Source organism: Terrapene carolina, unplaced genomic scaffold (assembly GCF_002925995.2).
Source record: "Terrapene carolina triunguis isolate 2854851 unplaced genomic scaffold, T_m_triunguis-2.0 Scaffold194, whole genome shotgun sequence".
Classification (NCBI taxonomy): domain Eukaryota; kingdom Metazoa; phylum Chordata; order Testudines; family Emydidae; genus Terrapene; species Terrapene triunguis.
Genome location: NW_020664545.1, coordinates 5,783,828 through 5,807,195, shown reverse-complemented (window position 1 = coordinate 5,807,195; position 23,368 = coordinate 5,783,828). Strand labels below are relative to the sequence as shown.

Below are 23,368 nucleotides of genomic sequence, written 5' to 3'. Positions count from 1 at the left end.
TGAGGAGATGTAATACACCAAAACATGGTTGTGAAATGCTTTGAGATCTGTGGATATAAGACACTAGAATAGCACAAAGTGTTGTTATAAAAGAGTTTTACTTCCAGCTGATAGGAACAAACATACTGGGTGACACAAGGTCCATCTAGTACTGTAGCCTGTTTCTGACAGGGGCTAGTGCCAGATGCTACAGAGGAAGGTGCAGGAAACCCCACAGTAGACAGATGTGGAATAATCTGTCCCCACGTTAGGATGCATCCTGATTTCTAGTAGATAGAGCTTGGTTTAAGCCCTGAAGCATGCACACAACCCGGGAACGTTAGAAACGAGAGCAACACACTTTGGATGAGTCAGTTCGTTGCGGCTGCAAATGTGTGTGTGTGTCTCTGTGTATTTGCTTTGGGACTGTCTGGTACAGAGAAACTCAGAGTTCAGGCTGAGGATCAAAACGTGCCTAAGGAATGACTGGGAGTCCTGTAATCTGACTCAAAGGCACCATTTCCCTGCAACTGCAGATGGGAAATAAACCTGGGCAAGTTGCAGGTTTTTATTTCTGGTGAGGTCCTGCTGGTGAAGCAATAGCTGTTGAGCTACCAGGCAGGGATATGTCAAAGCAAGTGTTATGGCAGGGGTGTGTTTTAGATAAACAATTTTGTGCCAATTAGCTGAAGCCTTTATACCCATGGCAAGTTGCCCATGTGGCTTGTGATGCTGCAAAGCATGCAGCTGCTGCGCTAGTAGTTTTACCAGAATTTGTATTGCTTCCCTGGGATGTCTGGCCTGTTGTTTCAGGTGGTGGTTTTTTAAAATGACACCTTAGCTACATATTTATCTGATGCCCTCTCTCTGTGAGCTGAGAGACCGCTCTGATGAACTGGTTATTACTGATATCTTTGGTGATTCTTCCTTGCTATGGAATTAATGCAAAGTGCTCCTATTTGATAGATGGGAGACAGACTTGGTAGTTTGTTCATCAGGAACATAAGCTAGCAACTGCTGCTTCAGGGACATGTTTTAAGGGTTTGGGAATCTTTTTGGATGACTGCTAAGAATGCTGCAAGGTAATCCCCCAAAGGATCCATACAGGACATTGGTGGCCAATGAAATGGCACACACAGCTGTGTTGGAATCCTTGCGTACTTGACTGTTTGAGATTGGGTTCAATAATGTAGGTCTCACTGGATCTTAAACACTTGGGCCAAACTTTTCAAACCTGGTTTGTACCGTTAGGCTCCCAAACCCACTTAAATAAGTGGCCCGATTCCTTTTTTTCAAAAGCAGTGATGGCCCACTGCTCCCGTGAACTTCCGGTGGATATGTGGGTGTGCAGCTTTTCTGAAAACCAGGCTGTTTATACTTAGGTGCCTCAATCTTGATTTAGGAGCCTAACCTTAGACAACTCGGTATGACACTTTTGGCCTTAGGGCCTGATCTAAAAGGTGCTGAGCACCCACAAAGCCAGTGGGTGGCAGTGTAGGATGTGGAAATCAGGGGCTTGCTCTTTGTGTCTTTAAATCCTTATTTATCCCGATGGCTATTAACCTTCAAGCAGCATCATGACTAATTAAATGTGGAATTGGTTAATGGTAGGGGGGATGCCGGTTCCTTCCCTGCTATTACACGAGTCATGTGTTGCTTGTTTACTCACCCTAAATTTTCTGCTTTCTGCACTCTGGTAATGAAGCATATTCTAGGCTGGGCTGGAAAAATATTTGATGGTTGCACTGTTTCATTTTCTCTGGCATTCTGTTGCTGGGGATTAGTTTACAAATGTTCTCTGCTCTGAATCGCTGACCGCGGTGAGCTGTCCGTGGTGCTGAATTCGAATGAACTCAAGATTTCAGCCTAGGAGGAATCATATCATAGAATCGTAGGATTGGAAGGCACCTCGAAAGGTCATCTAATCCAGTCCCCTACCATTATGGCAGGGCTAAGTATTATCTAGACCATCCCTGACAGGTGTTTGTCCAACCTGCTCTTAAAAATCTCCAATGATGGAGATTCCACAAGCTCCCTAGGCAATTTATTCCAATGCTTAACCACCCTGACAGTTAGGAAGTTTTTCCGAATGTCCAATCTAAACCGCCCTTGCTGCAATTTAAGCCTGTTGCTTCTTGTCCTATCCTCAGAGGTTAAGAAGAACAATTTCCCCCCGCTTCTCCTTCTAACAACAGTTTCCAAGCACATAAAAGGTTATCATGTCCCCTCTGAGTCTTCTCTTTTCCAGACTAAACAAACCCAATTTTTTTCAATCTTCCCCCGTAGCTCATGTTTTCTAGACCTTTAATCATTTTTGTTGCTCTTCTCTGGACTTTCTCCAATTTGTCCACATCTTTCCTGAAATGTGGCATGCAGAACGGGCCACAATACTCCAGTTGAGGCCTAATCAGCGCGGAGTAGAGCGGAAGAATTACTTCTCGTGTCTTGCTTACAACACGTCTGCTAATACATCCTAGAAGTAGTGTTTGTAGGAGGAATGGGGTTGCTCTGATTGTTTGCCCTGTTGTTGCATCTGCAGTCTTGAAATTCCAGTGGCAACATTTAAAAGGATTAGTGCAAACTTCTGCAGCAGGCTTCTGCGCTGAGGGAGTTTAGAACTCTTAAGCGTCTGGGACAAGTTCTCAGGAAATGGTGGTAAGGAAGTTACACTGGCATTGGCAGACCCCCTAGCGGAGGCAAGGACAGAAAGTTTTGCTTCGGCCGGGCCCCTGGAATCCTGAGCCGGGCAGAGCTACCCTCGAGAGTCTTAGGGGTGTTTTGGGATCTAGCTTGTCGAATTTGGGGCAAGATGGCTTGTGCAGTTGGTAATAGATTTGGGGGCCTTTCTCCTCTGTCAGTCTCCCCCTACTCCAGCGTTCCTTGAACTCTAAGGCCCTCCCCCCGTGACTTTGAAAGGGAAGGGGAGTGGTCTTGTGGTTAAGGTGCGACAGGGGAACGTGGGAGACCTGGGTTCGATTCCCTCTCTCTGCCTCAGGTGTCTGTTGGTAGAATGGGGATAATACTTGAGTCACAGGACTAGCTTGACTAATACAGGTGAGGCACTCAGATTACTGTGACGTCTGGGTAGGTGGAATCCCCACCACCTACTCGCTCCCTGAGGAGGTCCCGGTGGAGCTCTCTTGCCACCCGTTGCTGCCTCCTTGACCGGCTAGAGGGGGACCCTAAGAGACAAAGAGATTAGGTGACTTGCTCAAGGTCATACAGGAAGGCTGTGGCGGAGCTGGGAATAGAACCCAGGCCCTCAATACAAAGCCACTAGACCGTACTGCCTCTCTGTCCTCTCAGCTGCGAATGTTCCCTCTGCATCCTCGGGGGATAATTGAAGGGTACCTTGGAGACGCACCCCGTGCTGTGCTCTGAAGTCATAATTGTGCAGCTGTGACGTCACTAGCTGTTGCCATGGAAACGTCTCAGGTGCAGGCTGTCACTGGAGAAAGGTCAGGAGGCTGGCTGCCAAGGGAGAGCTGCGTTTCCTTTTGAAAGATGCAGGTTTAATTCTATTCATGTGCCGGCCTTTATGAGGGAGAGAATGGAGGGGGGAGAGGAGAGCCAGCCCTCCCCCCCGCAAATATATACTATCTCCTTAGCCAGGAGTGACCACGTATATCTGTCTGCTTCCCCTCTCTGGGTTTTCTGTGGCTTGCACCTGCCTTTGCTTCGGTCCTGCGGCTTTGAGACCGTTTATGCAACGAGGTGCCCCCAGGAACTGCACGAATAAATTGCCATCATTAGAGTAAGCGATGAACTACCCACCCATGTAGAAAATGAGGCTCTTCGGAGCAGCGGCATCACCCAGTGCTGGCAAAAACCGCATCCCGGCCCCGTGTCATTATCTTATCGAGCAGAGCAGGGTATCTGGTGCACGGGGACGAGAGGCTGGGAATTAGCCGCCCCAGCCAATTGCTCAGAGACACCCGGAGGTTAGACAGGGATGCAAGGGGGGGGGATGCAAGGGGCCCACTGGCTGCGTTCCTGGGTACGGCGAGAGGAGGGGGTGCACGTGTTTTTCTTTAGCATTGGGCTGTTAAACCCGCAGCGTTCTCTCCGTGTCCCCCCCCCCACACACACACACCCGCGTGGACACATGACTGCTCTGCTGCAAGGGGCTGGTGCGTTCCCGGAGAGGGTGAGCACCATGTTAACGAGGAGACGGGAGCAGCATGCTAATGTTAGGATGGGGCCGTGGGGCTCTGCTTCGACCTTGCAGGCGCTTGGGAAAGGTCGTTGCTGGCCCTGAAGGGGCGGGGAAGGGCCAGGGGAGTTGGGGCCGGGTGGAAAACACACTGGGGAGGCGAGAGTAGACCCCCAAACCTTAATCTGCCCCTCCTCCCTCCGTCTAACGGAGGTTGCAGGAAGCACTGGCTTAAGCTGCAGTTGTACGTGATTCAAACCCAGCCTCTCTCTGGAGGCAATCCCTGAGAGAGAGGCTCCCTTCCCCCTCCCCGCCACTTCCCCCCTTCCACGTGGAGCCTCTGGGGAGATGGGGTTTCTGGGGTCAGTGCTCTGTCCCTTCCCGGGACAGATTTCCACCTCTCGGCCCTGAATGGCTCCGGGTCAGAGGACACCGATCCGGCTTGTTCTCGGAAGGGAAGCGCTCTCAAGGGGTTAGAGCAGGAGACGGGGAGTCAGGACTCCTGGGTTCTGTTCCCAGCTCCAGCGCTGCCTTCCCGGCATGACCAGGAAGGACGAGGGAGCCGTGAGAAGCTCAGGCAGTTGGGTGGCCAGTAGGCCCCGGGTTGCTGAATTGGGGTCCATGCCCCTTGTCCCTGCAGTGCCTCTCCCAGCCTGGTTGTTTGTCCCAAGCGATGGGGGGTTGCAGATCCCTCCGGCTGATGGAGCTCGCTACATTTCCTGCTGCTCCGTCTCCTTAGCTCCCGTTTTATGGTCCAGCCCGATGCTGATCCGGCACCTCGAACGTGCACAGACCTAGCGTTAGAAAATCCCCTGCCCCGCAGAGCGTGGGGCCCTGCAGACACCCCCACCGTGGGTGACCTCATCCAGCCATTGGACTGCATGTGTTTGCAGTCAGGCCCTACTTCAGACAAGCACAGAGCCCCACGAGGAGGAGGGTGAAGGAAGGGAGGAGAACGGGGGGCAGGTTCCAGAGAGCTGGGTTTGGGGGAGGAGGGACCAGACACACGGGGAAGCTTTTCCCGGCAGCAGGTATGAGGCAGGGAGGGGGAGGAGAGGGAAGTGGGACAAGGGATTATCTGGCATCAAGGCGCCACATGGCATGTTGCCCATTGTGCCTAAATGCTGCTGCCATGCCACCCCTCCGGGGCAGAGCTGGCGAATCGACCCGTTACGGGGTGACTCCACCCTGTGCTGCTCGGAGCCCCACACGGAGCTCAATTTCCCACCCCAGCTTCCCAGGAGGGTCACGCCTGCAGGAGGCCGTTGTGAGGATGGGCAGGGGCGGGAGCACAGTAAACCAAGAGGGAACGCGGAGGGCTTGTCGGTGATGTCTCCATCTGCTCTGCCTCTCCAGGTTCTACTGGGACTTCACGATGCTTCTCTTCATGGTGGGCAACCTCATCATCATCCCGGTGGGCATCACCTTCTTTAAGGAGGAGACCACGGCCCCCTGGATCGTCTTCAACGTGGTCTCTGACACGTTCTTCCTCATGGACCTGGTGCTGAACTTCCGCACAGGGATAATCATCGAGGACAACACGGATATCATCCTGGACCCGGAGAGGATTAAGAAGAAGTACCTGAAGACCTGGTTCGTGGTGGATTTTGTCTCCTCCATCCCTGTGGATTATATTTTTCTCATCGTGGAGAAGGGCATCGATTCGGAGGTGTACAAAACGGCCCGGGCCCTCCGCATCGTCCGCTTCACCAAGATCCTCAGCCTGTTGCGTCTGCTGCGCCTTTCCCGGCTCATCCGCTACATCCACCAGTGGGAAGAGGTAAGGGGCGTCTCTCGGCCCGATGGCCTTTGGGCACCTGCCTGCCTTTGATGCCGGCTGGGCTGCATTCCCTTCCTCCATCAGAGCACAGGCAGCTTCTTCTGGCGCTCTCGCCCAGAGTCCAAAGGGCTGAGATGGATGAGTTCAGGCCCCAACAGCTCGAGGAGATGGCTAAGAAGGGGCGGGTTATGGCTCAGTAGCCAAAGGTGCTGGTTGCTTAGAACTCCCGCCAAAGAGTCCTGTGCCATCGGCCCCTCTGCAAAGCAGGTTCTTGCTCCCAAACGTGCAGTGGGTTTTGCTGATAGGGGCCCCTGCCCGCTAGGAATGGATGAGACCTGGCAAACTCATTTCACACAGGCCATCACATGGTGATGACTGGCTGCCCCTAGTACAACTGGCCTGGCCTGGATTTTCCTGTCATCCTAGTAATAATGGGATCGAGTCTCACGTATTGTCTCGCTGGCTCAGAGTGCTTTACAACCCTAAGCTAAGTCCCCTGGGATCCCAGAGCTGGGGACACTGAGGCACATGCACTGAATGATTTGCTCGAGGTCATCCAAGGAAGACGTGGTCAGAGCTGGGAATAGAACCCAGGGATCCTGACTGCCAGTCTCCTGCTCTAACCGCTAGTGCGCACTCCCGCCTTCATTCAGTTTGTGGCCAGCCTGGATTATTGTTAAGCCCCTCTCACCCCACCCGTGTATTACCCCTGCATCTCCTCCTGCACACCAGAGATGGCATGGTTGGGGACACCAGTCTATGAAGGGTGCCAGCCTGGCCACTGAGCCAGGGTCTCACCCCACGAACCCTCCCCTGGATTGAGCTCCCCTGCAGCTCCCCGCCCCCTCTGTGCCAGTCCCCTTTCCCCTTGGTGCCAGCCCCTCCCCAGCTTGAGAGGCTGATGACGGGGGGGGGGGGTCGGTTAGGGTGTGTGTCATCACTCCCACTTCCCCACCCCGGACTGAGCGTCGCCCAGCTGACAAATCCTAAGCCCACAGGCACCCGCCCGTGTGGATCCGTATCTGTTTCCGGAGCAGGAGGGAGTTGGGACGTGGTTACCTGAGGCGTACGTTGCAACAGCGTGTGTGTGTTTTTGGGGGTGGTGTCTTTTGAGGCTCCCTTTGAATTGGGCAGGCCGGTCCTTCCAATGGAGGGCAGCCCTGGGAGGGGATCGCATCCCGCAGCCCGGGTCGTGGATCAGGACTCCGTTGCGCTAGGCGCTGTACAGACAGAACCAAAGGCCAGTCCCTGCCCCAGAGAAGTGTCAGTCTAATACGCAGGTGTCTGCGGCGTGTGTGTGGATTCAGTGTGCTGTGTGCGCACACGGGGAGACGCGAGTGCCTCCAGGATTGTGTGTCTGATAAGTGTGCGCTGTCCATTTGTGTGCCTAGAGATGTGAATGGACATCAGTGCGTGTGTCTAGGCACGGGCGTTTGTGTGTGCACATTCACACCCTCGTGCGCAGAGACAGTGTGGACTAGTGAACTGGAGCCCGGAGCACCACTGCCACTGACTCGACTTTGAGCAAATCCCTTCCCGCCCCCTGCCTCAGTTTCCCCTTCTGTAAAACAGGCTGTCTCACAAGGATGGCTGGGAGGATTCATTGTCGTGTTTTCTTGCCTCCACAGCACTTAAGGACACGCGAAGCGCTAAGGAACGCGCTACGGGGCAGGTGAGGGTTGGGCGTGTAACTGTGTAGACGGGTGTAGCGGTAAAAAAAGAAGTGGGTAAACTGCACTAAACCCCGTAGTCCCCACATGAGAAGTAGGAAAATTCCCTTACCCTCAACTACGCTGCATGGGGTGTGGGGGGGTGTTATGTACACCCGGGGCTGTGCGGGTGAGCTGGGATGTCCCTCTGCCTGCATGTGCGGTGTGTGTGTAGCGGTTGCCTCTGAGTGTGGTGTGTGTACCCAGTTGCCGGTGTGTGTGCCGGTTGTTGGTGTGTGTGTGTGCCAGTTGCCAGTGTGCGTGTGTGGTGTATCAGTTGCCGGTGTGTGTGATGTGTGTACCGATTGCCTTTGTGTGTGGTGTGTGTACTGTTTGCTGGTGTGCATAGTGGTAGCCTGTGTGTGTGTGTGGTGGGGTGTATATCAGTTGCCTTTGTGTGGTATGTGTACCGGTTACCGGTGTGTACTGTTGCTGCTGCGTTGTAGCGGTAGCCTCTGTGTGTGGTGTGTGTACTGTTGGTGGTGTGCATAGCAGTAGCCTTTGTGTGTGGTGTGTGTACCGGTTGCCAGTATGTGTGGTCTGTGTACTATTGCTGGTGTGTGTAGTGGTAGGCTATCCGTGTGTAACGGGGTGTGTACCAGTTGCCGGTGTGTACTGTTGCTGGTGTGCGTAGCGGTAGCCTCTGTGTGTGTGGCTGAGTGTGTATCAGTTGCCGGGGTGTGTGTTGTGTACTGTTGCTGGTGTGTGTAGCAGTAGCCTTTGTGTGTGTGTGTGTGGCGGGGTGTGTACCAGTTGCTGGTGTGTGTGTTGTGTACTGTTGCTGGTGTGTGTATCGGTAGCCTCTGTGTGTGTGTGTGTGTGGCGGGGTGTGTACCAGTTGCCAGTGTGTGTAGCGTGTACTGTTGCTGGCGTGCGTAGCGGTAGCCTCTGTGTGTGTGGCGGGGTGTGTACCAGTTGCCAGTGTGTGTAGCGTGTACTGTTGCTGGTGTGTGTATCGGTAGCCTCTCTGTGTGTGTGGCGGGGTATGTACCAGTTGCCGGCGTGTGTCAGTTTTCCTGACCACGTTGCAGGCGCTGTTGGCCGTGTTGGGAGCGCTGTCTGTGGCACGGGAGCAGGGCCCGTCACCCGCTGCTCCCTGAGCTGCCACAGGACCGCGATGGGCCATGAACTGCCTGCGGCTCCCTGGCGTCTCTCGCTGTCTGCGGGCGAGGGAACGCTGGGTGCGAAGGCAGCGCCAGCGCCCGTCTCCTTGCAGGTACCGGCTCCGAGCGGCAGAGGGGATGGGATTGAGTAATGGCTCTGCCACCCAGGCAGCGCTGAGACGATCTGCAGTGCGGAGGCTGAGCACGGCGACATCAGCCCGGGAGGTCACGGAGAGAGGAATCAGACCCCTCTGGGCTCTCCCTGCCGGCCGCTCCTCTCCTCCGCAGTCCGGCCTGGCGAGCTCGGGGGGGCTCTGGGCTGGCGTCTTGCAGCTGGAAACTCCAGGGCCTGAGGCTGCGTCTAGCACAGAGAAGCCGACCAGGCTGAGCTTTGAAGGTCACGGCCATCCAGGGCTGCAAACCACCAGCCTCGGCCTATCTAAACAGGGGCCAACTGATGGGGTAGCGCCACCCGGTGGGTGCCCTTATCTCTGCCCCTGCTGGGTGGTTGTTTTGGCAGGGGGAGGGGGGTGCTAATAAACGGTTTGGACTTGGGAGTTCCTGGCTCCTGGAGCTGATTTCTGAAGCCCTCCAGCTGCTGAGCCCAGCCCCCTTGCTTCACCCCTCAAATCTCCGTGCACGGGGTGGGCGGGGGGGGGGGCCTGGGAGAGGCCGTGAGAGGCGGCTGCTTTGTCCCTAAATTCCCTCGTCTCCTCCCGTCTGAAGCTGGCCTCTCAAAACCATCCCCATCTGCCTCACCGCTAGCAGGAAGGGGAGCGAGCGACCCGGGTTCCTCGGCGGGGGCCTGCCTCAGTCGCCCCTGACTCTCCTTTCTCTTCCGGGCTCCCTGCCCGGCTCCTGATCGCCGTGTGGAGAGACAGGTTTGCTGGGCCTCATCCCAGACTTTAGGAGGAGTTTTCCCATGACCCAGAGCCTGCCACCCGCTCTCAGCTCTGCTCCACCGACGCCCGACGCTTGGCTCTGGGAAGGGAGCCTTGGCAAAGTCCTATGGATGGTGCCACCTATGCTATGCCTGGCTGTCTTCTGCCTAGGTGACCCCAAATGCTCCCCCCCCCCCCCCCCCCCCCACACACAGCCTCACTGAGACTGGCTGTCAGTGGCTGATTAGCCTAGCCCAGGCATTTAAACTCCATCAGAGCGGCGGATGTGTGTCTGTGCACATCTGTGCACATCCAGCCGTGTTTTCACGCACATCCGTCTGCCTCCCACCGGGGTCGGTGCTTATGCTCCATGTTCACAGTGGCATCTGAATTGGGCATTTCCTGGCAATGGGATCTGGGTCTAAAGGGAGTTGGAACGGGGGCCAGTGGGGGGCCAATGCTCAGAGACCGGAGCGAGGAGCTGCCAGGTTCTAAACCTGACTCTGACCCAACTCCTGGGCCAAACTGCATCAGTTGCGCCACGTTTCTGTGCCTCAGTTTCCCCACCTGTAATATAGGGATGGCATTGACCTAATCCTTAAACCCTCTCTGGGTGTCGATGGGGACAAGGGATCGGGCACTTAGATTCCTTCCCCGACACATTGCAGAGCAGAGGCTGAGACGTCAGCACTCTGGGGCCTTTGAATCCGAGGGAACTTTGGAATGATTGGGGCTGCAGAGACCTTCTTCCTCTGATGTCGCATGTGATGTCACAAGCGTGATGTCACAGGCTGTGGGTGTGACAATGCCAGGAGCAGGGGCAGTCTCACCCGACCCTTGCCCGAGGGAGGTCACTGGCACACTCCTGGTGTTTCCCCTGGTGATTCCTTGCTGGGGCTGGGCAGGGATTGGGATCCCTAAGGGGAGGTTGAGATTTGGGGGTCACACCCAGCTTTGAGGGCAGCATGGGCTTCTGGGTTTGCTTCCCGCTGAACCTGGCCCCCACGCGCGGGGCCTTGAGTCGGGTTGCTGCTGGAACGCTCGGCAGGGGACCCCAAAAAGCCCGTGCTGCCCTGGCAAGAAGCTGCCCCGTGCTGCGAGGAATCGCGCCAGGGAAGCACCGCTCACGCTGGATCAGAGCTGACAGCCGCTCACCGCCGTGGAGCCGTCAGCGAGGAGCGTGGCCCTGCGCCGTGACCCAACTCAGGAGGGGGAGAGCACAGCGCTGTCGTTCCCTTAGCTCGGCTGGATGCGGGAGGCTCCTTCGGCATAGGCACAGGGTCTGTGGGACCCCCTGGTGCCCAGAGCTCCAGGGAGCTGCTTCCCTGCACCTGCCTGGCAAGGGAGCTGAGGCTGACACATTCAGGGCTGGAGAGTGGATTCAGATTCTTGCTTTGGGCCTCACTTTTGTGTCACCATCTCCTGTCTCTCCCATCCTGCCCCTCCGCCTGAGTCCCTGCATGGGGGTTCAGGGGGGTGTAGTACAGGGGCTCTCAACCTTCCCAGACTCCCGTCCCCCTTCCAGGAGTCCGATTCGTCTTTCACCTCACTGCAAAACCACTCGCTGACAAAATCCGCCATAAAAATACAAAAGTGTCACAGCAAATTGTTACTGACCCATGGCCGACTTTCTCAGTCCTGCCGTATAACTATAAAATCAATCGATTTGGAATATAAATACCGTACTTCCATTTCTGTGTACAGGCTACAGAGCAGTGTGAACAAGTCATTGGTTGACATTTTAATTGGTGCTGACTTTGTGGGTGGTTTTTATGTAGCCTGTTGCAAGACTAGACAAATCTCTAGCTGAGTGGACGTACCCCCTGGAAGATCTCTGCGCACCGCCTGGGGTTTGCGTACCCTGGTTGAGAACCACTGGGTAGTACATAGGAATTGGGTAATATCCCTTTCACTAGTTTGGGAGCCCTCAAGTGGGGCTTTCCCCTACTTCAAGCCCCCAGCTAACGAGCTGAAACAGGGGAGAAAGGAAGACTCGTTATCTCTGCTTACAGCTGAGGCCCCAAGAGAGAAAGTGACTGGCCCAAGGGAGTTGGTGTCCGAGCTGGGAACGAATCCCCACCTCCTGGATTCCCGTTCTTTCACCTGCCAGGAGCACGACGGCAGGAAACCAGCCTCGGCCGGCAGGACTAGCTGCTCCGCTCGCTCTTTTCCATCTCTTCCGTCTGTAATTCCTTCCGCTCCTGTCAGGGCCGTGCGTGGACGGAGCAGACATGCCTGTGGCCAGCTCCCTCCCCGGCAAATAGCTCCTATTAATAACCACGGCGGCCGTTCGGAATAAACGGTTTAATTTCGTGCCGCCTGCTTCCTTCCGCAGAACAGGCCCGCCGGAATAACGCCATGCCTACAAAGGGGGAGGCGGGAATGTGCCGGATGGGCGAGCGCTGGCCTGGCCCCATCCTGTGGGCGGCCAGGGGCATTGCATGGAAAAGGGCGGGGATGTCTGCACTGCAAAAAAAAACCCCACCCTGGGGCAGCAAGTCTCAGAGCTGAGGGTCAAGTAATGTAGTTTGTGCTGGGAGGCTGCAAATAGGGTAGGCGTTTCCGGGCTCGGAGACCTTCCCCCCCTTGCTAGATTTCCGAGCCCAGGCTCCAGCCCGAGCGGGAACGTCCACACGGCTCTTTTTAGCCCTGGAGTGTGAGCCACGCGAGTCCGAGTCAGTTGACCCAGGCTCTGAGACACGCTGCCGTGTGTGTGTGCGGGGGCGGGGGGAAGGGGTGTTACCTGCAGTGTACCTGTGTCCTTTGGCAGGGAAGTCAATCCCCTGCGCGCTGTGTGACCATGGTCCGCCCAAGTGTGTCCATCCCACCGTTCTGAAAGCTGAGCCTTGACATCGGAGAATGACCCCTCCCTGCCCCGTGCTGTGTTCAAGGCCTTCATTCATCCCTCTCCCCTCCTGTCTCTCTCCCCGCCCGGACTCCTCCTTCCTCTCCCTGGATGACCCAGTGTCGTCATGACGTGTTGACGTTTACAGTATCGTCGTCACCCCTGGAAACACATAGGACCGTTCCCACCTCGGAGCAATTGTTTCAGGCTCTCTGCAGACTCAGGCAGATGCTGCTGCATTGGTCCCCTGTGGGTCGTGTTTGCAAGGTTTGCTGTAACAGGGTAGAGACTTGGGTTTTTTTACTGAAAGTTTGGATGATGGCCAACAATTGAGAGGTTTGTCCTTGCCCCCCGCCCTCCCGTTTAAACACCCCCCCATTAGGACATGCTGGCCTACCCCAGGCCCTGCTTTGGACACTCAGAGGTATCTCTGCATCCCATGTTGTCAAAGACCCCCTGGATTGTCTCATCTCACAGTGCAGCTCCCGCCAGTCCTGTGGGCGGGCTCAGATACCACAGTGATGGGCAGTGGTATAAGAACCTAGATAGAAAATGTGCCTCCTCTGGCTTCTCCCGGAGGTGCCCTTGGGGGATAGGGCCGGCACCGGTTTCAGAGTGGTCCGTGTACCCCAGTGCCCGGCTGTGCCCAGGCCCGCCAGGCGGCGGCCCTGGAGGCTGGCATCTCCCGCTTTTAATATTTCATACGTGGCTGTTAAAAGCCTGTACCAAGCAGCTGATGAGAGATCGCAGGGCCAGCTGAGGAGGGGATGGCTCCAGAGTCCAGCCCTGCAGCAGTGGGATGGGGGTGCTAGGCTCGCTCACTAGTGATATCGTGTGTGTGTGTGTGTGTGTGTGTGTGTAAAAGGGCTGCCTTGGTCTGGGCATTAAACTAGGTAGAGGCGAGTGAGAGGATTTGAAGCACGTTTAATAATATCTCCCTCCTGGGGTCTTTGAAACAGTGCAGGATCCCGGGTGCAGGGCACAGCTGGGTTGGGAAGCGACGCAGAAATCCCCTGCACCTGGGCGTGCTATGGAAAAGCCAAAGCTTAGATCTCAGCAGCGGGATCCTCCTTGCGGATCCTGGAGACGGGGGAGTTTTACCCTCAAGCTGCGGGGAGACAGTGCTATGAAACACCCCCCCCTCCCCACACACACACACATGTGTTCCTGCCCGTTTCTTGCCTCCTGGCTCCTATCTTCCGAGTTTATTGACATGCATGTTTTCATGTACTGTGTATTGTCGTGTGGCTATGGACAGGCCTGTCCCGTATCCTGATTCAGTCAGGGGCAGTGCTTGATCCAGCAGAGGAAGCATGTAGGAATTGCTAGGATGCACCTAATGCTGGGGAGGAACAGGGGTAAGTGTTCACAGCACCAGCCCAAGAGTTCTGGCTTCGATTCTCAGCTCAGCCCCTGACGCGCGGCGTGATCTCAGATGTGTTGCATCCCCTGCTCTGCGCCCCCTCTGTAGTACGAGAAGGAGGAAGAGGATGGTCTGGTGACTACAGCACAAGGCTGGTAGGCAGGACTCCTGGGTTCCATTCCCAGCTGACTTTCTGCCAGTTGCCACTGCCTCACTATGTGACCTTGGGCACGTCCTTGCTCTGTGCCTCAGTTTCCCGATCTGTGGAACAGGGCTAAAATTGGGGGAGGGGTATTGGGAAGCTTAATTGCGCCCTGTTGGTCAATTGCTTTGAGCTCCTCAGCCGGGCGGTGCTGTACAAAGTGTCCCGTGTTAGAAAAGCCCCAGGCGGGAGAGGAGCCCGTCTCATTGGCATTGGAAACAGAAGCCCCGTGGGATTCAGGAGCCAGGCAGCTGCCCTGAGTTTTCACTTTGCTGGGGTGCTCTGGGCTGCAGCTCCTTGCGCCCCTCGGAGTGGCATCCCCAATGCGTCTCTGTCCCGTCCGCTCCACTCGGGAGGAGGGAGTCCGGCCACCAGTGGGACAGGGCTGCTGCCCGAGTGGGCGATGGCTGGATCCGCTGTCCAGAGGGAGTAGCCCGGCCCGGCCCCTGGTGTTTGATAGGGGAGGGAAGCCGAGTTGCTCCTGAGAGAGAAACGCAAAGCAGCTTGGCTGAGAGAACCCCAGATCTGTTCGTTCGAGTGGCTCAGACGAGAGGCTAAAACCCTCTGTGATGCATCACGTCTTAAACCTAGGTATGGGCACGAGAGAGGAAGGGCGGCTCAGGCTAGCCCCTGGGAGACCCAGGTCCAATTCTCTGCTCTGCCCCAGGCTTCCTTGGGCAAGTCGCTGAAGGCCGAGTGCTCCAAAATCGCTAGGCGCCTAAATCCCTTTGCAGGTCGGAGCCCCCATCTGTGAAATGGGGTTAACAGCCGTTCCCTACTCCCGGGGCTGCTGTGCCGATCAATGCGTTAACACCTGTGAGGTGCACCCTAGATGCAGCCCTTGGGTGTGAGACCCCCAGTCAGTCTGAGGTCCTGATCCATGTGGTCAGGCACCTGTGTGGAGCCGGCTGGGGGCCTCGGTCGTACCCAGTGATCCCCCAGTCAGCCTGGGCCAGGATTTATCCTCTGAGCTCTGCAGGATGCAGGCTCTGTGCCTGCACCGTGCGCAAGGTTGGTCCCCTCCTTTCCTCTTTTAGCCTGCTCAACTCTCCTCCCAAAGTGACTCGCCACGTGGCAAAGAGTCCTGTGGCACCTTATAGACTAACAGACGTATAGGAGCATGAGCTTTCGTGGGTGAATACCCACTTCTTCGGCTGCATGTCTGGCTGCTGCCCCATCAACCTGCTCACAACTGCTCTTTAGCAAACGCAGGTTTGGACACCTGGCCTGCATCTTCCCGGCAAGCCCAAGGATGCCCATTCATGGGCGTGGCTCTGTTTGTAGCCCTCATTGATAAAATTGTGCTAATTACCTCTCCACGTGCTTGGCAAATGTGACCTCATTCTCGCAGAGCCCTGGCAAGGCAGGAGATGCTATTATCCCTGGGGGGGGGGGGAACTGAGGCATGCTAGTGGCCACACTCTGGAAAGTGGTATATGTTTTTAGTGCCCAACTTGAGGGGCTGATTTTCAGCGCGCCTGCAACTCCTGGCGACTTCCGGGGCAGCAGGGGCAGCTCAGCGCAATGCTTTAAAATCGGGCCCTCGCTCGACCTGGATTCCCAAGTGGAAGGCGGCGGTGGAAAGCGGTGGCTGAAATGCTGTGCCCCAGGTCTCCAAAGTGGGGGGGGCGCTGTTGCGTTACAACGGAGGATCCCAGCACCCCGGGTCTGCTCAGACCGCTGGCCCCTGCCTCGCGCTCAGGTTAAAAATTGTGCGCAGCCGAGGGTGGTCGGTAATGCTGCGGGCTCTGCATTTCTAGGTAGGTGCTGAGCCATTAACCATCCCTAACGGGGCAGTAACATAAGATCTGTCTGTGGAAGGTGCAGATTTCGGCTGGTCTCAGGTTAGGTTGATAGTTACGGCGCTCAGGGGTGAGAAAAATCCAACGCTCGGGGAGGTTGTGTGGTTATAGCACGACCTTCTTTATCACTATCGGTTGCGTCGACACTACTGGGTTATGCCAGCATAGCAAAGAGCTGCTTCCTTGTCTCCTGAGACCTGCTACAATGAGCCCCCTCCCCTTCCCAGTTCCCAGCCCCCCGCCCTCTGGCTCACCTGGTGTGGGAGGGGAAATTCGGTCCCCTGGCTTTTTCCACCCTGTTCCAATGATCTGGCAGGGGGAGCTTTGCTGTGGGATTAACTTGCTGGGACTTGTACCCACAGCAGCTTGCTAACCGCAGCCCGTGGGGGCTCCTAGCAGAGGTCCTGGGGGTGGGAGACTCGGACATTCTCATCACCAGCCCTGTTACCCCCCAGGACCGAAATGAACCGGTTGAATTTCCACGCCAGAGGCCTGATTCCTTCCTGGTCCCCGTCATAGAATATCAGGGTTGGAAGGGACCTCAGGAGGTCATCTAGTCCAACCCCCTGCTCAAAGCAGGACCAACCCCCAACTAAATCATCCCAGCCAGGGCTTTGTCAAGCCGGGCCTTAAAAACCTCTAAGGAAGGAGATTCCACCACCTCCCTAGGGAACCCATTCCAGTGCTTCACCACCCTCCTAGTGAAAAAGTGTTTCCTAATATCCAACCTAAACCTCCCCCACTGCAACTTGAGACCATTACTCCTTGTTCTGTCATCTGCTACCACTGAGAACAGTCTAGATCCATCCTCTTTGGAACCCCCGATATAGAATTATTCTACTTAACGGCCAGGGGGCAAATTTGTCACGTACACACGGGGTCAGCTATAGGTTGTCTTAACTCAGAAAGTTCCTTCGAGAGGAAATGTAGCCAAACTCCAAACCTATAGCCAATGGAACTCTCTGTGCCTGTATCCTATAGAGAACTAACTACTTAGTTTGCAAAATAACAAGGGTGGGGGGCAAGTAAATGAACAATAAGGGGTCACAAGAGGGGCAGATACATGTAGCTTGCTAATTATGTATGGTAATGATGGCAAATGTTGGCCAATCATAGAGCGATAGATTATCATAAGCATCTGCCTATAATGCTTTGGTGTAAGTGTTTTTGGGGTTCTTGCTGACTTATGAGCTCGAACCCAATTGCAATTGAAATAAACGGATCGCCTCTCCCGGGGCTCCTTGCTTGATTAGCTGTGTCCGCCTCTCCTTATTCCTCAGCTGGAACGGACAGAAATTTCTATGACCCCCCCTTCAGGTAGTTGAAAGCAGCTATCAAATCCCCCCTCATTCTTCTCTTCTGCAGACTAAACAATCCCAGTTCCCTCAGCCTCTCCTCATAAGTCACGTGCTCCAGCCCCCTAATCATTTTTGTTGCCCTCCGCTGGACTCTTTCCAATTTTTCCACATCCTTCCTATAGTGTGGGGCCCAAAACTGGACACAGCACTCCAGATGAGGCCTCAACAATGCCGAATAGGTCACACCTGGTTATGTTCCGGGAGCGACACTAGGAATGACTCTAGCTTAGCGCTGAGAACCCGCCTCCATATCCGTGTCCCCTGCTGGCCTGTTCTGTGAGAGCTTCCCCAGCCGCCTCCCTCCAAACCAAACATCCCTGTGCTTTGGGGCTTTCAGGATTCGAACCCGGAGCCAGACAGGCCACTCGCCTTTCAGCCCCGTGTGTCTAACAGGCCAAATAGGCTCCTAACCGCCCTGAGGGTGGAAATCTGGCTCTGAATTTTGCACCATCTCTGCTGTCAATGAGGCTGGTACTCGGATGGCATCATTTTCTCCCCTCCCCCTCCCCCATGCCCTGATTTCAGGGTGGCTGTGAGCACCGTTACCTGGCCGCGGGGGTGGGGGACGGAGAGGAAAGGGTCGGTCTGGTGTTTTGGTGGATGGGCTCCTCTGATTTGGGGAGGGCCAAGACTGACGCCGCCTGTTGCCAGGCCTAAGGGGTGAAAAGCGCATTAAAATGGGGTTGGAATTGGGGGGAGATCCAAGTGCTTTGTGTGCTGTTCAGTTTGGGGGAGTTCTAGGTGGTCGGGGGGGGGGGGGGGGGGTAAATCCATCCCTAGCGTAACTCAAATGGAGTCATTGGAGTAGTTGTTAGTAGTAGAGCAGCGATGTGACTCCCTGGACTGGGGCACCTGGATTCTATTCCTGCTGGCTGACCTTTGGCAAGTCCCGTCTCCCCGTGCCTCAGTTTCTCCATCCATACAATGGGAGTAACGACCCTCCTTTGTAAAGTGCTGAGAGACCGATGTATTTAATCCTGTGCTGCCCGCACACCTTTAATCCATCAGGAGCCCAGGATTCTGGAAGGGGAAGTGGCCACAAGAGAGCACTTCTTCCATAAACCCTGCCATTCATCCCTTCTAGGCAGCCGAGTTTACAGGCTGGAGAGAGAGGCAGGGTGGCCTAGTGGCTGAGATTCAGGACACCTGGGCTCTGTTTCAGGCTCTGGGTGGCCTTGGGCAAGTCCCTTCCTGCTCCGTGCCTCGGTTTCCCCATCTGTAAAATGGGGGTAATGATACCGCCCGCACTTTGAGGTCTGCCGAGGAGAGCTAGGGATCGTTGTTATTAAAGCTTTGCTGGATCGGAGCCCAAGAGCAGGAAGAATAAACGCAAAGAACGTGTCGCCAGACTGTGGCAGTGTAGACAAAGGAGGCAGGGGAAGCCCAGGTCCCTAAAATAACTGCAGGCTCCTGCCGGGAATAGAGACTGTTTTCAGACGAACAGATGTCAGTGAAAAGATGGGCCTCCCACGACGGCCGGTGGCTGGAGAGTTACTGCTCTTATTCATGATAAGAAGAATAGTCCAGCGCTGGGCCCGTCCTGTATATAAACAGTGCCGCTCATATCAAAGGAATCTGGTGCCCCATTGGCCCAAGCGGTTCGCCAATATCCCCATAAAGAAAGGGCTCTGGTGTCTTTAATGTCCATGCGGAAACTCTGCGCTTTCAAGTCTCCTTCTCAAGATTCACTCACGGCGTACTGTGCCGAAGTCAATTTATTCCCCTTCAAAATGTGCCCAGCTGGGATTTGAACCCACGGTTCCTGAGCATCTAGTCATTTCCAAGCGGATGCTTCTTTGGCTAAGCAGCCCTGTCTTGGCTCGTTAGCATCATGAGCAGCTGTGAATCAGAACCCACGTGAAATGGCTTTCTTTGTACCGGGGAAATAACAAGCGAGAGGTGTGTGTGTGTGAGAGAGCGAGTGAGTGACAGAGACCCAGCATTGCTATCGGGCATATGGAGACAGTACAGATCGTCACTGAGAGCAGCTAAATGTCCCTAGCGCTTTAGCCGGGTGGCTGCAGGCTAGCAAGGCACCAGTTTGCCCATGTCGTGTGACCCCCTGATTCTGGTCCTGCGTGTGAGGGGGGAGGGAGAAGGGGCAGAAGGAAAGCAGCCCTCTCTGTTAACATGCAGCAGGTGTTTCCCTAATGCCGGACAGCTGGGCCTGGAGCCGTGCGGCGCTTTGCTGCCGGTGCCCTGCGGAGCTCGCCCGGTTTTGGTTGCAAGCTCCCAGCTCAGCCCAGGTTCGGGAACACAAGGTTTGGCTTGGAATCCGGTGACACACGAGGGTGATGAGCCCGACACTCAGGGACGGGGGTTGCAAATCTCTCAGGTCAGAGTGGAGTGAAAGGCCCCAATCAAACCCTGCAACTCACCTCCGCTAGGGAAGCTGCTACCGTGCGCCCAATACAGGGCATTGCTTTTCAGCTCCCCTGGAGGTGGGCCGGTGCAGGCTGGCACAGCAGCGGGAGGACTGGTCTAACGCCGTTTGTTTCCCCCCTGGCAGATCTTCCACATGACCTACGACCTGGCCAGCGCGGTGATGAGGATCATTAACCTCATCGGCATGATGCTGCTGCTGTGTCACTGGGACGGCTGCCTCCAGTTCCTCGTGCCCATGCTCCAGGACTTCCCCAGCAACTGCTGGGTCTCCATCAACGGCATGGTGGTGAGTGCCGGGGGAGAGCCGCCTCCTGCTCTGGGGGGTGAGCGAACAGAGCTAGAACATGGTGCTGAGGTCCCTTCCCCGGCCAGGGCAGGCCGGTTCCCCTGGGGCTGGGCCTTCCCCCAGCCTTATGCCTTCAGCCTAAAATTTCCTTTGGTCGGTTTCATCCCGGGACTTCTGGCCAGCGCCCCCCAGTAGCTCCTAACCCCGCCCATGTGTGTAGATGGGTCTGTCCTGTCCCCCTCGCTTAGCCAGCCTCGGTCTGTCCAGTCCTACAGTCCCTGCAAACCTCTTCATTGTGGCCGAAGCCTTTTTATCCTGAGCTCGCTCCGGTTTCGTCCCCGCGGGGCGCTGCGCACAGGCATCTGGGTGCTCTCGGGCTCCGTTAGGCAGCCCCGGGTGGAGTCGCATCGGCTCCAAGGGGTGCTGGGAGCTGGATCTCCCGAAGCCAAGACCCATTCAGAACCCCTCTCCTCCCTGCTAAGGCGATGGGCAGAGACTCGCCTTCTGCCATCCCTGCCCCCTTCTGGCAACTCCACATGGCAGTCTCAAACCTCCCGGAGGACGCTCCCTCCCCACTGCTGTGGGGGCAGCTCCCGGAGTCCTGGCTGTGATCTGCCGGGACCCCCCCCCCCCCAGCCAGCAGGTGCAGCGGGGAGCGGAGCCAGTCTCCTGGCTGAGGGAGGCAGGAGGATACGTCTCGGTCATGGACACAGGAGCAGGGCTTGTTCCTCTCTCTTTCGGGTGCGTCATTCGCCAAAGGGGCTGGAAGCCAAATCAATGGCATGAGGCCGGGCCCTGTCTCGCTGGCAGAGAGCTCTGGCTCGGAAGTACACGACCCCCTCCCTCCTCTGAGCAATAGCCGGCAGAGCAGAGATGTTGTGGCATCTCTCTGCTTCCTCCCCTCCCCCACCCACCACTTTCTCCTCCATTTCTCATTTAGCAACAAAACTGCTATTAATAAATAATGGGACGTGCTTTTAATTGCACTACCTCGGCCCTGCAGCAGCGGCATTAACAGAGCTCCCCCTCCCGCCTCACAATTTCCTTCCTCTCTTTCCATCTACCCGCTTTCGCCGGTCTGCAGCTCATCCTCTCTCTCTCCTTGTGTTTTCCTCTCTCCATCTAGGTCTTTCTCCCCTGTCCTCGCTTGCCTTCCTCTTTTTCTGACTGTTTCCTTCCCTCTCTTCCTCCCCTCTCTGTTTACCTCCTCCTCTTTCATTCCTCCGTGTCTTTCTGTTCCCTTCCCTCTCCCCTCCACCCCCACGTTCCTTGCAATGACTGAGACACAAGTAAAGCTTTTCCAACCCAAGCAGGAATTCGAGGGAGGGAGAGGTATTTCCTTAGCAGGATCCATGACCTTGAGGATCGACCTGAAACCAAAACCCAACAGCGCAACAAGCCCTGTGTGTGTCTTGGGGCGTATCACATATGTGAGTGTCATGCCCTGGCTGTGTTATTGATGGGGGGGTACATGCCTCTGTGTGTGTGTGTGTGTGTGTTGTGCAGTGGGATTGTGATGCACGTAAGTTTCCGCACATGAATGCGGGTGCACATAGGATCCCACCCCGCTGCCCGGAGACAAACGTTTGGGCGTGTGCAGAGATGCTGGCTGGCCAATGGCAGGACCGGTTGTTAGATGAATTACTGTAGCGCCTAGATTGGAAAGAAGATGAACACCGTCCAAGGGAAGCATCGCCGAAGGATCAAAAACGTCTAATGGTTCGAATTCAAGTCAAATGAAGAGATCCAGCTTCTAACTAAACAGGCCCCGCTCTCTTCAACGGTCACCCAGCGCTCTCAGGTGGTACAGCCATTTCTCCAAATGCCTATCAACTTCCCGGCGAGAACCACCTTGGACTTTTATCTAATGCAAGAAGGATGGAGAAGACCCCGCGGAAGACCTGAAACACAATGGCTGGATGGTCACAGTCATCCTACCCCGTCACGTGCCAGACTGGGCGTAGGACAGAACATCATGGAGGCACATAACACGGTCGGTGGCCCCTACACTGTCCATGACAGTGTGAGAACTAACAAGAGGCCCAACCGAGATCGGGGCCCAGTTGGTCGAGGGTAGTTTTGCCGTTGCCTCTGATGCATTTCTGGGGTTAGGAAAGTCCAGTGATCAGCAGCAAGATAATGCCAGGTCATGGCTGCCATAAGGGGAAAGTGCATCTGTGCGGAGGACGGAGCTGTCTGGGGTCTGGTTTGAGACTGTGGGGCGAACTCCTCCAAGAAACGAGGACCATCCCAAACCTCCCCACCTTCTACTCCAAGTGTTCTTTGACCTGCCTTCTCTCACATCAACATGGAACAACCTGTGGATTAAAATATCCAAACCAAGACACTCCCATGCACACTGCTCCCCCGCGGGAGAGGATGAGAGAACAAACCACATGGGACAGATGCTAGCCCAGTAGCTTAATGCCCCATTGGAAGGGACTCAGATACTACGTTCATGGGCACAGGATAAGACTCTAGTGAGAACAGAATAGAATATGCAAGGCAAGGTAAGGCTGGCAGGTGTGGGTTGCTCTCAGGCTCCGGGTTCCAGGTTCCATTACAGTGAATGGGATGAAGTGCATGCAGTCTGGGGGCTGGGAGTCAGGACTCCTGGGTTCTTTTTCCAGCTCTGTCACTGACTTGCTGTGTCACCTTGGGCAAGTCGCTTGTCCTCTCTGTGGCACTGTGTAATCACAGAGAAAAGGAATATAATGCTTTCCCGTCTTCGAGGGGATCTCTCTATCCTTCACGGACCCATCACAGATGTAGCTACCGGCAGCAATAGTTTGGTGCAAAGCTTTAATTCCACGTACGTCTCCTCGTAGAGGAGTGCACTAACTGAGCATCACACCGTTCTGTGAAGCAGGTCAGGTGTTCTGCCTGTTTTACAGAGAGGGAAACTGAGGCACAGAGCTGGGCGTGGAACTCAGGAATTGCTGCCTCCCAAACCTGTGCTCTGACCATTACAACACACCTTCCCCAGAGCAGCATTACTGGTGTTCGCTTACGGGTGTCCATGTACACCTCCCTTTCCTTACACACCGGTAGCTTTTCATTTCTTGCCTTCTCTCTCTCTCCTGCCACACAAGCTGAGTATCCCAGCACAAGTACTTTAATAAACTCGGTGCTTTCCAGACTGTCTGAGCTCATTTCCTTCACCGGGACCCGCACTCCTCCCTCCCAACCAAACTGGCTTCTGTTAGCTCCTCATCCATCAGTAGGATTTGGCAGGGTCCCAGCTGACTGACAGATGATCTAAACCTGCCCTTGTCACGTCGGCCTGGTTCTGGGAGCCAAGTGACAGGCAGAGTAAAGACAAAACGCTCCCAAGCCAGGGGTGGGTCTATGTGGGGGAGAGAGGGAGACAGGAGATTGGGAACCGGACAGTCTCTGGAAAAATGTACTGAGCAGTTCTTTTGCAAGCTGGACTATGCGTTTGGAGCAGGCTACCTGCCCGTTTAGAGCACTGCCCGTGGCTAAGGCTATGTCTACACTACAGAATTAGGTCGGATTTATAGA

General features: G+C 55.5%; 1 protein-coding gene across 1 annotated transcript in view; it reads left to right on the top strand.

Annotated features, from left to right (window-relative positions):
- The first annotated feature begins 5,492 nt into the window (after window positions 1-5,492).
- Window positions 5,493-23,368, top strand: part of HCN2 (hyperpolarization activated cyclic nucleotide gated potassium and sodium channel 2) — a 34,453-nt gene continuing 16,577 nt past the window's right edge. The window contains exons 1-2 of the mRNA XM_026655060.2: window positions 5,493-5,912; window positions 19,685-19,846. Coding sequence (XP_026510845.1) covers window positions 5,508-5,912; window positions 19,685-19,846 — 567 coding nt within the window. The 5' untranslated portion in view covers window positions 5,493-5,507. The remainder of the gene's footprint in view (window positions 5,913-19,684; window positions 19,847-23,368) is intronic.